This window comes from Amphiura filiformis, chromosome 13, assembly GCF_039555335.1.
Source record: "Amphiura filiformis chromosome 13, Afil_fr2py, whole genome shotgun sequence".
NCBI classification, from domain to species: domain Eukaryota; kingdom Metazoa; phylum Echinodermata; class Ophiuroidea; order Amphilepidida; family Amphiuridae; genus Amphiura; species Amphiura filiformis.
Window position 1 is genome coordinate 46844127 of NC_092640.1, and position 15574 is coordinate 46859700.

Genomic DNA, 15574 nt, shown 5'->3' on the forward strand with positions numbered 1-15574 from the left:
AACTTAGCCAGAATTCTGGAAGTTTTGTTGGTGTTTTTTCACTAAATTGTTGCATCAGAATTTTGGTTTGATTTTGTCGATTTACATTCACAAACTGTCCACTTTTAAATTAAGGTGAGTAGAAAGTGTAAACCAGCCAAATTCACATGTTCGCTCGTAGTAGGGCCTTAGAACGAAAAAAGAGTCTTTTGCTGCATGTGTTGATAATCTCAATCCTGACATCGTGATTGGTACAGAGTCATGGTTAGATGATTCGGTTACCAACAGCGAAGTTTCCCTCATGATCTAGTTGTTTACCGAAAAGACCGCATTACTCATGCCGGCGGTGTTTTCATTGCCATTCGTGACAATATGATTGGCACTCATGTCACAGATCTTGATTGTGACTGTGAACTCACATGGACTCAGATACAAATCGTAGGATGTAAAACCATCTTACTTGGAGCTTTTTACCGTAAACCTGATCAAAATGATGAACATTACTTAGCTAAACTGAGAGACTCTCTATCTAGAATCAAACCAGACAAGGGGACTATAATATGTCTTGCCGGTGATTTTAATCTTGGCGAGATTAACTGGCCGTCCCTATCCACAGCTCAGGGTTGTAAGAAACCAACTCTGTCTCGTCAGCTTCTTGACATAGTCTGTGACTTCTCGTTGGAACAGATGGTAACAGAACCCACTAGAAAGGGTAACATCCTTGATCTGTTCCTGACTTCTCACCCATCATTGGTTAGCCGGAGTATTGTAACACCCGGCATTAGTGACCATGACGGGATTCCGTTAATAGACATGGAAACAAAACCAAGTGTTGAAAAACAAAAGAAAAGGAAAATTTACCTTTATAAAAAAATAGATCTTGAAGGACTCAAACAGGAGATAAAAACTCTTTGTGAAAATATAACTGATATGGCAAATACTACCTCTTCATCTGTTGAAGACCTGTGGAATACATTCAAAGATGGAATACATGCTTCTATGGATGCAAACATACCGAGTAAAATGGTTGGTAAAAAACACCAATCTCCCTGGATATCTCCGCGCCTAAAGCGCCTCCTGCGGAGAAAACACCGCGCCTATAATAAGGCACGCAAGTCCAATCTGACCGAAGATTGGGAAAACTTCAAAAACAGAGAAAAATGGTAAAAACTGAAACAAAGAAAGCATACTGGGAGTATCGTCAAAGGAACTTGCTTAGAATCACCTAAGCAATTCTGGAGCTTTATAAATAAAATGAAAAAAGACAATACTGGAATTTCCACTCTAAGAAGTGGGGAAACCTCGCTTCTGAAAATATTCAGAAAGCTGAAGTTCTTAACACCCAATTCGAGTCGGTGTTCACCAAAGAGCGCCCTCTCGATCCCTCACTGACAACGCTCAAGGTGTTGTATCCAATCATTCCTCAAATCAACTTTACCACATATTTAATATAAGGCCTGATTAGTAACAATTGTCGTATGGGCATGAAACTTGGTGGGTACCAGAATGGTTGTCTGCAGATCCGTCGGATAACGCTTTTTCAATGGGAAATGAACTTTGCTGCTTGGATGATGTCACAATGAGGTTAGCATTATTTTATTCCGTATTTCGGGTCACCAGGGGTCATCTAAGGTCAAATTAGTAAAAACTTTTGAACCGACATGAAACTTTGTGGATACAGTCAACATTTATAGCCAAATTTTGGGAAGGTCATTTTGGGGTCACCAGGGGTCATCTGAGGTCAAATTATTAAAAACTGTCGGATGGGCATGAAACATGGTGATACCGTCAACATTTGGATTCAAATGTTTGGAAGGTCATTTTGGGGTCACCAGGGGTCATTTGAGGTCAAATTAATAAAAACTGTCGGATGGGCATGAAACTTGGTGGGTACAGTCAACATTTGGAGTTAAATTTTGGGAAGGTCATTTCAGGGTCACCTGAGGTTATCCAGGGGTCATTTAAAGTCAAATTAGTAAAAACTGTTATATGGGCATGAAACATGGTAGGTACAGTCAACATTTAGAGCCAAATGTTTGGAAGGTCATTCCAGGGTCACCATGGGTCATCTGAGGTCAATTTAGTAACAGCTGTCATATGGGTGTGAAACTGTGAGTACAGCAATGAGGTAGAAAGGATAGAGTGCCCTGCTCGCCGAATCTGTGAAGCAGGTTTGGGTCCCGGTTTGGGTGCTGTATAAATACACAAAGTTGAACAAATCATGTATTAAAACGCATTAAATTTCCCAGTATACCATTGTTTTTATCAAAAATTGCTGAATTATAAAGGCAAGCACGCCTGAATCTGGTATATCACCAGTGTTGCCACGCTAAACAACTCTACTACTTTTACGAAATTTCGCCTTCAGTGGTCATGGTAGTAGAGTTGTTTAGGGTCCGCATGGCAACGGGCGAATGAACTAGATTTAGGAGCGTGCCTGCCTTTATTATTCAGCAATTTTTTTGATAAAAAAATGGTACACAGTCAAGTTGAATATGCTAAAACAAGTAATTTATTTAATTTTATTAATCCATACATGCTAGAGTAAATTTAGTTCCCATTTTAGTTGCATTTGATGCTGATTTTGTTAGGTCCCTTCATTTCATAATGCCGTATTCAGTGTGTGATTGTCAATGAAACGGCAACGTACCAGTTCGAGCTCAGCGATCTATGTTTTTCTACGTCATTGGAGTACAGTCAACATTTGGAGTCAAATTTGTGGAAGGTCATTTCGGGTCACCAGGGGTCATCTGAGGTCAAATTAGTAAAAGGCCATGCGTTTTGAACTGAACACCAAAAAGAGTGGTGGTGTCACACTTTTCGCTATGATTGTTTTGTTTTTTGAGCATATCTTTTAAAGTAAAGAAGCTATGGCAATAAATTTGGTACCAAATGAAAGCTAATATATTAATGATGAACTATGGAAAGTTACATGAAGGTATCTTGAACAGAAGCAGAATGGCATTCAATCCAATGGCCCAAGTCAGGGGTGGTGGAGGCAGCGGCTCATGAGGCAGCGGCTCACCTGTACAAACTCAATGGGAAGTTTCATTTTTGGTGCCTCGCAGTGCAAAAATGTTGAAATTTTCTTTAAAAACTAGTGTATATCAATAAATTTGGTATCAAAAGAAAGCTGACATTGTTATCTAAACTTTTATTCTGTAAAATAGTTGAAACAATAAACTGCCTTGAGCTAAATGATAGGGGCATGTGCTTTGAACTCTACATCTAAAATGGGTGAGTGACGTCGCATTTTTCACTGTGGTCATTAGGTTTTTTAATGTATCGTTGGAATAAAAATAGATTTGATAGTAAATTTGGTATCAAATGACAGCTAAAACACCAATTATTAATTATAGAAAGATTTCAATAAGATATCTTGAACATCTATAGAATGGGACTCAATCCAATTGGCCAAGGCAGGGGTGGTGGAGGTAGCGGGGCACTCTGCCCAAAACTAAGCCAAGTTTTCATTTTGGGAGCCTCGTAGGCGGTGTGCAAATATGTTGCTATTTTCCTTAAAAATGAGTGTTTATCAATAAATTTGGTATCAAAAGAAAGCTGACATTATTATCTACACTTTTATTTTGTACAAAGTTAAAATAGTTAGCTGCTTTAGGGTATATGATAGGCCAATGTTCTCCAAGACAAAAAGAAAAATTAATTCAATTTCGGTCACTTTTTGAAGGGTTGTATCATTTTACGAAAGTGATAACCCCCATACATTTATATATTGCAGGAAAGCCATTACTCTGATCTATTAGAAAATAACATAAAATAAGATGCAGGGGTAACACAGAAATGTTAGTGACATTATACCCCGGTACCACTCTCAGTTGATGTTTTGTCTCATTCACATAAATGTAGCATTAGAACCTTACATCTGTCAGTGTTTCTGAGTCTTTTGTTGGATTCCTTGTTCAATTTCCTTTCAGAAAATGTATACTTTTATCATGCTGGGGGTATGGTTTGAAAAATATGGGCATTTGAAGGTGAAAGAGTGTCGCGAATTTCAAAAATCAGTGTGTGACAAAAAGTCGGCGAGGTTAAAACACATGGCCAAAAACATTTGGACGGGCATGAAACATGAAATGAAATGGTGGATGCAGTCAACATTTGCAGTCACATTTTTGGAAGGTCATTTTGGGGTCACCAGGGGTTATCTGAGGTCAAATGAGTAAAAACTGTTGGATAGGCATGAAACCTGGTGGGTCAGTCACTATTTAGAGCCAAAGTTTTGGAAGGCCATTTCAGGGTCACCTGGGGTCAACTCAAATTAGTATAAACTGTCGTATAGGTATTAAACTTGGTGGGTACAGTCACTAATTAATTATAGCCAAAACCTTATTCAGACAACACTATTCTTGACATTGGCTTACGTATTTTGATACATTTTGATCAGTTTCGGTCCATTTGGACCCATTTCTATCCAATTCCACCAGATTCGATTCATGTCGCTAAATAGTAATTCCCTAAATTGATTGATGTATTCTTGTATGCTCTGTAAATGAGATAGCTACCAACCAACCAGATGTACCCATTGAATGTGATCTGTCACATTGCACAATGAACAATTACTTTCACTGTCATCAAAAAGCGCAGAGCCACAGCGCCATTGGTGCTCTTGTTTTTTTAAATCACATATTTTCCATGTCGTTCGGATGATTTTCTACGGTACACAGTGTTCGAATTTCACAAAATTCGCCATTGTCTTCACTTCTGCATTACTATCTGATAGTAAACAAACTAAGCCACCACATTTCTTTGCTGTGCCTGTGGTGGGAAATGTTCATTTCAACTTGGCAAGGCTTTTAGGTTTTTTTATCCCCAGGTGCAATAGGGTTGTGGTAAATTCATGTGTTGCTGGTCGTGACAAATGCGGTGTTAAATGGACAATTATTTGATGAAGCGCAAATAGAAGTGGTATTTTATCACAGGTTGGAGTCGGGTCTGAACATGCCTTATGATGTCACAATTGCTGATCAGTCTATGAATTCAATCATCAGGTTCTCATAGCAATCAATTTACCATATATATGAATGTGACCTTCTTTTTATATGATTGATTGATGACAATGTTTGCATGTTTATTATATTGAATGCTAGATTTCAGAAGACAGTTGTTTGCAAGAGGACTGGCTTTCATGTGTGTATCAAATATTAGGTAAGTAATCAGATTTACTGTCATAGACCCTGGGCATATTTTGTTATATTTTTTTTTAAATACAGGATTACAAAACAATGTGCTAATAATTTTTTGTCTGTCTGTCAAGGTGTGTACTCTTAATGATTTCAACTGGTTTCTTTACTTTTATTCAGTCTTCTAACCTCCTACCTCACTGTCCTCACTCCTCACCTGACAAATTTTTTTTTTTTGTCGCTTTTGGAGTGGCCCTGGACCAAGAGCTAAATGCTTAACAGAGATGTCACATTTCCGAATTTTCAGTTTCCAGATATGAGAAAATCTCCTATTTTAAAATGAAAATTCCTTAGAACCCTGACTGGATGATTTATAGACACGTACACTGTACTGTGCAAAAATGGTGATGCAATTTCTCATGTGAATGATATGATACTGGAAGTATGTATTCACAGATAATAAATGTTTTTATACTATAAAGTGAAGTATTTTAACAGTTTCTCATTTTTGCATTTTACCCCATGAAATTGCATCTCCAGTGGTGCTCAAGTGTGTAAAACCCTCTGGCTTCGGGGGGCTTCGCCCCCTCGACCCCCACCAGGGCGTTGCCCCTGGGCCCACCAGGGGCCCTTAAGCAGGCTCCTGGACCCCCGGCCGCAACAGGTGGATCATAAGTTTATTTGTGTTTACAATGTCATTACAGGTAGCCTATAGCTAGAGTTGTATGCTGTCATTTCTCTATTACCAGAAGAAAGTTGTTTCCTCTACTTAGACAGGAGGCAGGTAAGAATATCTTTCCAAACCCACCCTAAAAATACAACCTCAAGCTGCCTTAGAATGTAAAAATTGAACAAAAACTAATACTGATGCACATGACAAATTGTATTGTCATTGTGCCATATCTACCATAACATTCAAATAAAAGCAAATGTTGTGAGATAGGGCTTCTTCAACAGCTCAAAAAGAGTCTTTGGATTGAGAAGACTTGCTTAGTTTGAGACCAGTTCAAATTCAAAACTCCTCATAACCAATATTTTCTTAAAAGAGATACATGTGACTTGATTTCTGAAACAGAAAATGTTTATGTGAATTTATACCAATTTTATGATGTACATTTTATTTCTGAATTAGAAATTTCTGATATTGGCTAAACCTTTAGTGACTCAAGTGTAAATGTGACACAATCTGGTTCGGGGGGGGGGGGGGCAAAGGCGGCAAAATTGAGATTGAGGCAAAAATATGGAGTAAAAAACAATAAATTACATAAGAAAATACACATCACAAAGATTCAGAACTTTAGAACCAAGTATGCTAGACCTTTGGTGTTTTCAGTATCTGATAGCATATTGTTTGTATAAGGTAATAATTATAGTACTTAGCTCAATTGTCAAAAATGCCTCCTTTGGCCCCCATGGAGCATTTCGTGTCACAAATGAGAAGTTCATTTGTTGGCAAATTAATGAATGAGATTTGGAAAAGCATTCTTCAATAGTTATTACTCCATGGTTCAGAGGCAGAAAGACATATCTCCAATCTCCATTAGCTGTGATGTGTATGATTGTCTGATATGCATGAGTTCACTCAATGGACAGTGTATACGAGAGATACATTACAAAAGTGGATGCATAGGAGATTCACAGGCAATAGTATACATCAGCTATTGTAGGCTTTGTAGCATCATTCTGCTGCTGAGCCATCAAATTATTCATGTGCAACTGTGTAAGAATCAGTGAGAAAAGTTTTCATGGAAACATGTCTACATGCCCTCCCGAGTAAGTACACAGCCAAAGTTTGTTCTGTTTAAATTAGTTGGAAAAATAAGACTCATAACCGGGCTCATAACACTGTGTATTGATATAGAATGGCATGCATGCAGTTGGGCGCAATGCTTAAGCCAGTTGTGCGTTGCATAATGCGTGACTGGGCTGGCGCACGCTTATGTGAATTTACGCGAGCATGAGATGGGACTTTATTGACTCGCCCAGTAACAAAAGCCGAATAATTTCCGCCTTATATAAGCTGAACAAACTTTAGAACGGATCGGGATGAGGATGTTTGGATTGGCTGGTCTGGTGTGCAAAAAAAAAAAAATTCGGGTTTGTTCCAAATTTTTTGGGACGGGTAGGGTTTGTATTATTCGGGGAGTGCCTGGATCGGGGTGGAAAAAATATAGCTCCGCAGGGAATTAGATTACTCCCTATGGCTCGCAATTTTCGGTATCATTTCAGAATATTTTTTGGCAAGTCACTGGCATCTCTGATGTGTATAGTCTGTATACATGTCATGTTAATATTGTTTTTGTATCAACCATGTTTGACTTATAAATGAGTACCTTTATCTCTCTGCGACTGCCAGAGCATACACTTGATGAGGTAAAGTTCAAGGACAAAGTATTGTCTCATATGGCAGGCAGGCACCACCTGTTGCATTGCCAAGTTTGATTCTGATGAGATAAGTCAAATTAAAATTATTTACCACTCAGGGTGCTTAACAAAGTCATTTTGGGTGGGCGCTTATTTTTACATTGTTTTCATAATTGCATAATGGCCAAAATATTCATCCATCATCATCGTCAAGTGAGCCATAATATGTTTTGGACCATGATCCAGATTTGCATGGGCAGTCACTGGGTGAGCGCTTATAGGGGCATGGGTGGGGAATGGAACAAATATGGTTTTTTTTGTGGTTCATAAAAAGTTTGAGTTTGATGGTTGGAAAGTCAAATGTTGTGGCCAGTTGAGGAAGGTGTCTGGCTTTAAAGTCCAGTGTTCGAAATTTTGGTTGTCCGTTCACCCGGACAACCAAAACATGCACCGGACAACCAAAAATAATGCTCTAGTTGTCCGGCGGACAACCAAAGATCTACAGCCAAAAGTCACTTTTTCAGCATCTTAGTTCGCTCAAACCTGACACAACTGATGAAATGTTAAATATTTAAGAGTAATTGTTCATAAATTGACTACACTCACTCCACTTTATTGACCACATGTAGTTGTTTCAGATAGTGGCAGCTTACGGACAACCAAAAACTTTGGTGGACAACCAGAAATTACAACCTGGTTGTCCGTGGGACAACCCCTTTTATTTTCTTAATTCGGACACTGGTAAAGTCGCTCACTATTATCAGCATATCATCAGCTTCTCTCTAAAGAATTAAGGTCCCCAGTCACAGCAGCTGAAAGGAGTATCCCATTATGCTTTGCGGTACCATAATAGAACTGCTCATGCCATTGAAAATGTACACAAAATCTCTTATTTAAATTACTCGCTTAAAGGTCCTTGACCTGATCGACAGTCTCATCCCCCAAGCTCAAGTTTTTGCTTCTCATATCAAAACCGCAGAGCAATAAAATCAAAATTTGGAAACATGTTATTTCATCAAAACTAGGATTTTGGTATTAGAAGCCCTTAGAAGAAAGCTCATATTTTTCTTATTTACCCCAGTGAAATTTAATGGCCAACTTCAGCCAAGATACTTTTCATTTAAATGTAGTGATTGGTGGTAACCACACTGGAAGTGTATGAACTATCCTTTGGAGCATTGCTATTATTACAAGTTTTTGCTTCTCATATCAAAACCGCAGAGCAATAAAATCAAAATTTGGAAACATGTTATTTTAATGGTATAGGCCTCAATCCAAGATAGAAACGGAACATGAAAAATCGCACTACGCCTCTTTAAATCAGGGGTGCTTGGAAAAACTCTGTCAATTAAAGTATTGTGAAACCATGTATACAAAGGTCTCATTATTTAAGTGGTTCCAACTTATTTTGTGTAAATGTTTACTATGGAGAAAGCATGTACACAGAGCTGCCAACTCTCCCTCTTTTCGCAGGAGACTCCCTACTTCTAAACCTTCAGAACCCTTAATTTTTGGTCATCTCCTGAAAAGGAAATGGTTTCGGCCCATTAGGCCCGGGGCACTCCAACTTTGGAGGTGACGCGTATGTAGGGCTGTTAAGACCCCCTTTTTTTTTTTCGCTGTCACCCAAAGACCCCATATTTTTTTACTTAACACATACTCTGTCACCCGAAGACCCCTATTTTTCCATTTGATCTGTCACCCAAAGACCCTTACAAGTTCAATTTGAGCAGCAACTTTCATTTATCACTGATTTTGTAACTTCTTTTGAAAAAACAATGAAACTTGAAGCCATTTAGAACTAGAAATTCGATTTTCGAGGTTTTTGCGGCGCTGTTTCGGCTCTCACCCAAAGATTCCATTTAAAAAAAAGGTCATGTTCTCACCCAATGACCCTATATTTTTTACATTTTGTTCTCACCGAATGCCAAAAATCATGCTCTCACCCAATGACCCCATATTTTTTACATTTTGCTCTCACCGAATGCCCCTTAGTGCGAAAGTAACAGCCCTACACCTCTATCCATTTCATATTGAAGTGCTCCCCGGCCATTAGGATGTACACATTTTGACAAATCTCCCTGATTGCAACAGGAAATCTCCCTTTTTTCAAGATTCAAATGTTGGCAGCTCTGATGTACATGTACACTGCAATACATGATGGGATAGTTCCTTCAGCTGAGCTGTGGTCCCCATGCACTGTAACATAGTTCCCTATGTGACTACTTGTTAATCCCTCCTCCCTGTAGGACTACACTGTAAAAAAACTGCCTGTAAACCCTTTCCCCGGAATAATGTAAATTGTGAAATTAAAGTCCCCCCCAAATATGCTTGTTAATGGTTAATCATAAAATTAGGTATCTGTGTAATTATGAAAACACTTTTCAAAAACAGAATTTAAATTATTATAAATGGGATGAATTGCAAAATTTAAAAAAAAAATCAAATTGATATTGTCTCTAGTAGACTGAATTGTAGCATGCATCACATAGAAAATAAAAAAGCAAACTTATGCATGTCAAACTCCAACAAGAATAAAATGAAAATGATCATCTTGTTTTGACTTGTCACTCACTCACTTAGAATTCCAGCTGATTATATCAGCAGAGACAAAAATAAAATGTTTTTGTGTTTCATGTTGTGTATCAATCAGCAACATCTAGCTGGAATGAAGCTTATGGCATGTGTGGGTAAATAAGCTGGGTGACTGGCTACACAGCTTGCAAATTGCAGACAGGTTCTACCTTCTGAAATGTAATTTTAGACATGATAGTTTGGTGATTTAACTTGACCTACACAGTGAGAATGTGTTTAACAGTGTAACCAAACATGTTCTCCATCTTGCTGGGCATGTTATTTGATCCATGTTGTCTAGTCCTATCCAAATTACATTATTCAATCCTAGCCATATTCTTCTCCCTACAGTACACCCATGCATGATTCCAGTTATTTTTCAGATGTGAACATTTTACAAGTTGAGAACATTTCTGTTGGAATTCATTACAAATGGTCAGTATTTGGAATTAGAGATCCTACATGTACAAGTGCAGTGCAATGATGAAACTGATAGTGCCAGCTGAATCCTAACTGATTTATTCATTTACTTATTTACTTACCTATTTACTTATTTATTCACTTATTGGTGTATGCATTTACTTAAATGTATAAACTTATTTATTTAAGTACTAAGTTGTTGTTGTTGTTGTTTTTGTATTTTGAATGAAATAAAAAATTGATTAAAACAACCATCTGCTTTGTGCTGACAGACCCTGACACATTTTCGCTATACATGACAGCATTATAGTAAACTTGACTCAATCCCAAATCAAGTGAAAATATTGAGCAGTGTAAAAAAAAGTTGTTTAAAAGCACAGGCACGTGTATGACTGTGCAGTGCAATTATCTTTCATTCCAGGATGAGACAATAACAAGGACAGGCAGACACATACTAGGCACTACATGTAGTACTAGCTGATACAGGCAACTATATCTTGGCAGGCAGGCAGCCTAGCCAGCCTAACAACCGTACATGACAACTGGTTACTATGCTAATCACTGCTGCTGTTGTTTTGGCCTATCCACCAGATGTTACAATAACGTATAATGGTGATTTCTGTATGAATGTTGCTTGAAACTCTTTCACAAGGGTGATGGAGATATATATAGTGACACAAGTGGACCATTAATTGCTGCTTCTCTGAAAGCCTACGGAACTAAACTGGTATTGTGACTGGACATTATTTGAAACATTCTGTTCCTCAATTTTACTAACTAATAGAACAGTTTTACTCTGCTTATTTTGATTTGTCATCTGTGTTTATAGAGACGCATCCTAGCAGTGACTAGTTGCCACTGAGGCTTTTCACAAAACCCTTTGGCACTATGTCGCACTACCGGGATCATGGCCCGTTGGACTGCAAACTCTACATCGGCGATCTAGGTCACGGTGCGTGCGTAAACACGAACTTGAAGACGCTTTCAATAAATATGGACCATTGAGAAATGTATGGGTGGCGAGGAATCCGCCGGGATTTGCGTTTGTGGAATTTGAAGATCCACGGGATGCACACGATGCAATTAGAGGTCTTGACGGAAGGTAAGTGTGATGACGCTTTTTGTTGTCTGACCCCAGGACAGTGGCATGAGAAGTCTTGCTCCCCCCCCCCCACTTGTCCCTCTGTGGGATGCTGGACGCCCTGATATTTAAGATTTTAAGGCTTTTTTGTACTCCTGGGAACCAATGGAGAACAGTGCCAGTGCACTAATTGGTCACCCCAGGTTAAATAAGAAATAAATAAATAAATAAATAATACTTTTTAGCCCATTTTTGGCCATTTTGTCAACTTTTGCCCCCCTTGAAAGTTGCCTCCCCCCTTTGCCCCAGGAATTGGCATAAACTTAAAACTATATACTGGCCAGTGGGGTCAGTTATTGTTCAATTACAATGCCCAATTGTAATAATGATGCAATTGACAATTATAATTGTAATTAACCCTAACCTCGGTACTGGTCATATTCACACAGGGAAGTAGAACCATGTTTTTCACAGCAAAATATTCACCACCAAGTTTTATTTAGAAAATATATTAATTGCACCTTTGAGGTCATTGGAATCAAAGGGGTTTGTTTTGGGCTTACATTTCGTAAGTGTGTTACGGTGCATGAAGGGTACTCATGGCATGATATTTAACCGAGTAGATCCTTCCATATAGAGCAGGCCTTCTCAACTAATTTATTTGAAGTGCCAACTGGGTAATTTTAGTGATCATGAAGTGCCAACATGTTAATGGAGGATTTTGCGAGGGAGCGCGTACACAAATGAACTCATAGGTTCAGATGTGGTATTTTCATCCCTTTTTGTTAAAAATTTATGTGAAAAAAATTAGTAAATTTACCGTGCGCCACTTCGACGAACTCCAAGCGCCACTTGCCAAGCGCCACAAGTGGCGCACACACCACCAGCTGAGAAGGCCTGATATAGAGTCATTCATTATTATTATCATAAGAAAAATACAGAGGCCCATAACAATCCCAGATGATTTCATGTAATGGTCGTAAAACAAAGTTATTGTCATTCATCACCGCCATTTTAAAAATTTGTTTCATGAAAATAATATAATTTTTTTGTTAAAATAGAAGACTATTGAGAATATAAGGCAGTTTGTCTGTACGGTGGCAATCAACTGTGTCAACAGGCTGATTCGAATCTGCCACTGCAAAATCCAACATGGCGTTACTCTCAAATTGAGACGAGATACATAAATGATGATTTTGTCTCCAATCACAGAAAGAATATTGGCAAAAATACACACAAGCAGGGACTGTCTTTTGGAATTTGGAGGAGAGCATTAAATAGCTCTTCTGGAACCTTCAAGGAGAGTTGTTTAGAGCATTTACAATAGAATGTAAGGAGAGAATGGTTAACTAAGGAGAGCTAAAAATCACTCTGTTATATCAGATTTAAGGAGAGCAGTAGACAGTGATTGCTCTCGCTCTCCTCAAAAGGCAGTCCCTGCACAAGGGCTTGTATTTGTTTAATCTGTTCAAATAATGCTCATGATTAAGAAAAATTGGGCTGAAGTTGTCTGGCATGAGATAGCCAAATGATGCTAGAAGCCCGGCTAGAAGCGACCCTGTGGATGTGGCATGGATGGAGACAGTTCCACATAAGTGCCAAAGGCGGTTTGCATATCAGGTTATAAAAATCTCCCATAATTAAATTAGTCTTGTAACTCTTTAATGATGTAGTTTTTGATTCCCAATGAATTGGAACTCTTATTGCTTAATTAATAAGTGTTGATTACTTTTACAGCCCATTCATACAGCTAGTTTGTGTAACCACAGATGTTTGGGTAATCAATATGCATTTCTACTTCATTATTTGTTTATTTTTTAGAAAATTTAGAGTCAGAACATGTGGCAAATAAAAGGTAATATGAATGCCACATAAGCTAGTTCTAAGCCCGGTTCTAAGCTTCATAGCTTGTAGGAAAGTTCTGTAGAATTGCCAATTAAGCCTTAATTTTTTATGGCGTAGATGGATGGTCGGTTGCCTGTCCGGGTGAAAAAAATTTGCCAAGTGAGAATTAGTCCGGCCGAATTTTACTAGGATGTCTGAGCACGCAAAATTGTCAATATCGTACTATTTGAAGTGAAAGTTAATACAGATTAGGTTCAAGTACACAAAATTAGCAATTTTACACTATTTTTTACCCAAATCAAAGGTCTGTATACATGCACAAAACAAGTTAGACCAGGTCTAACTTTAAACCTGGTCTAACTATGGAGTTCAGTGCTACAGGAACATTGAGACTTCATTAACATCTGTATTGACCAAATATATGACATATTTTACATAATAGTTCCAGCTTATGACATACCAAGATTTTCATACCTACATGTATATGCTACCCCTTTAACTTTGCTGACAAGCATAATATACATTCATTCTGCTTTTCATTTTGTTCAAACAAATTAATTGGTTCTCCCTTGGTGCATGGAGAGAATTAACTTCCCAGTAAGCAAACATTCAGGACACAACAATCAAATTACCTGTTCAAGGAACATTCTAATTTGACATGGTTTCTTGCATTCATGACTATTTTCCTTCCTGCTTTAATAGTATATTGATGAATGTACACGCACATGGGATTCCAAAGAGTAAGAGTATCAGGATTTTGCTTGGGTTCCACATCATTGTTGGTATAGTCGCTATCCCACCATGGAAGTACAAGTAGACCCACCAAATAGTCATGACTACTACATCTATGACGATAATTGGGAAGGGACAAAATGAGAAAAAAGTTCCATATAACTACTATGCTCAAGATGCATGTATTTAACACATATATAATATAAAATAGGCCAAAAGACTGTTATTTTTGTCTCACACCCCTCGAAGAAGTGCTCTGGTAATCATTGCAAAAATGAAATTGCTGTAAATACACAAGTACATAAAATTCAGAGATGCTTTCATTGATATAATGTCTAGCTAGCTACAGTTGAGTGTATTATAGCTTAGCTCATGTCCATTTAGGTCATACTACTACAAGAGTTAACTGGATCAAATGGACAGTTTAAACATGTCCCTTCACACTGAGCTGAAATGTAACAATCCATATTTCCTGATGTTATTCTCATTTTGCATAATTTGCATGATTGGGTTACAAATGTATCTGAAAATGGACCAGAAGATGAAGTTAGATACACAAAATACAGCAACCGTGCCATAATTATTTAAATGAGTAGGATGATAGTAAGCAAACTAGAGAAGTAATGTGCAGTCTGCACACACTGGTAGAGCCAGTGTATTGATGTGTTTCTCCACAATATTGATGATGTGTGCCTACCACCACTCCATCATTATTTGACTCAATTAATTAAAGTTATACATCACTTGCACTTCAAAGCAACAGCACACTCAATAACCATTCTTGATTTGTTGTCATCTCAACAGTGGCTTTCATGAAGTGTGCAAACATAAATGACATTCATCTCTTGCTTGGAGGGGGATGCAGAATGGATGCTGAATTGGTCAATTCAGTGCTTTCCTAAGTTGGCACCCAGGGCATGTGAACTCCCCCTCCCCCTGCCCCCCTTGCTACGCCACTCAAGGAATAGCAACATGGGACTTGTCAACGCAGTAAAAAGTATTAATATGAGTGCCATTTACCATGGTTATACAACTCAAATACTTGGATGAAAGCTACACGTATCCATAAACACCACACATCAATTCACTATTTGCCAAATCAGAAAATCATCAAAAATCTGATTTTTGCATCTTTGTAAAGAAAATGGGTGTGCTAATAACTTACCTGGCAAGTGATAGGCCAAAAGCAACCTTAATAGAGTATTAATATGGCACATATTAATATAATAAATAAATTTGGGGATTTATCATTTAAGTGCCCGATTCCAACCCACAGGCCTTATCTGCACACTTTGCTGATTTTCACTGACCATTGTGGCCCAAGACACACCTTATACTTATATACTCGTCATTCTTAGTTAGTGGCTGTGGTTTAGCTTGTAAGGGCTGAATTGAATAAGTGGTTCCTTGATGTCATCTATCATGCCTTCATGGAACATGT

The 15574-nt window shown here is 38.1% G+C and overlaps 1 protein-coding gene across 1 annotated transcript in view; it reads left to right on the forward strand.

The window, feature by feature from the left end:
• The window catches only part of LOC140168437 (uncharacterized), a 62787-nt gene continuing 47213 nt past the window's right edge, over positions 1 to 15574 (forward strand). Inside the window, 5 exon segments of the mRNA XM_072191829.1 lie at positions 1 to 114; positions 5085 to 5142; positions 5822 to 5901; positions 11305 to 11432; positions 11435 to 11577. Of these exon segments, the coding sequence (XP_072047930.1) occupies positions 11364 to 11432; positions 11435 to 11577 (212 nt within the window). The 5' untranslated portion in view covers positions 1 to 114; positions 5085 to 5142; positions 5822 to 5901; positions 11305 to 11363.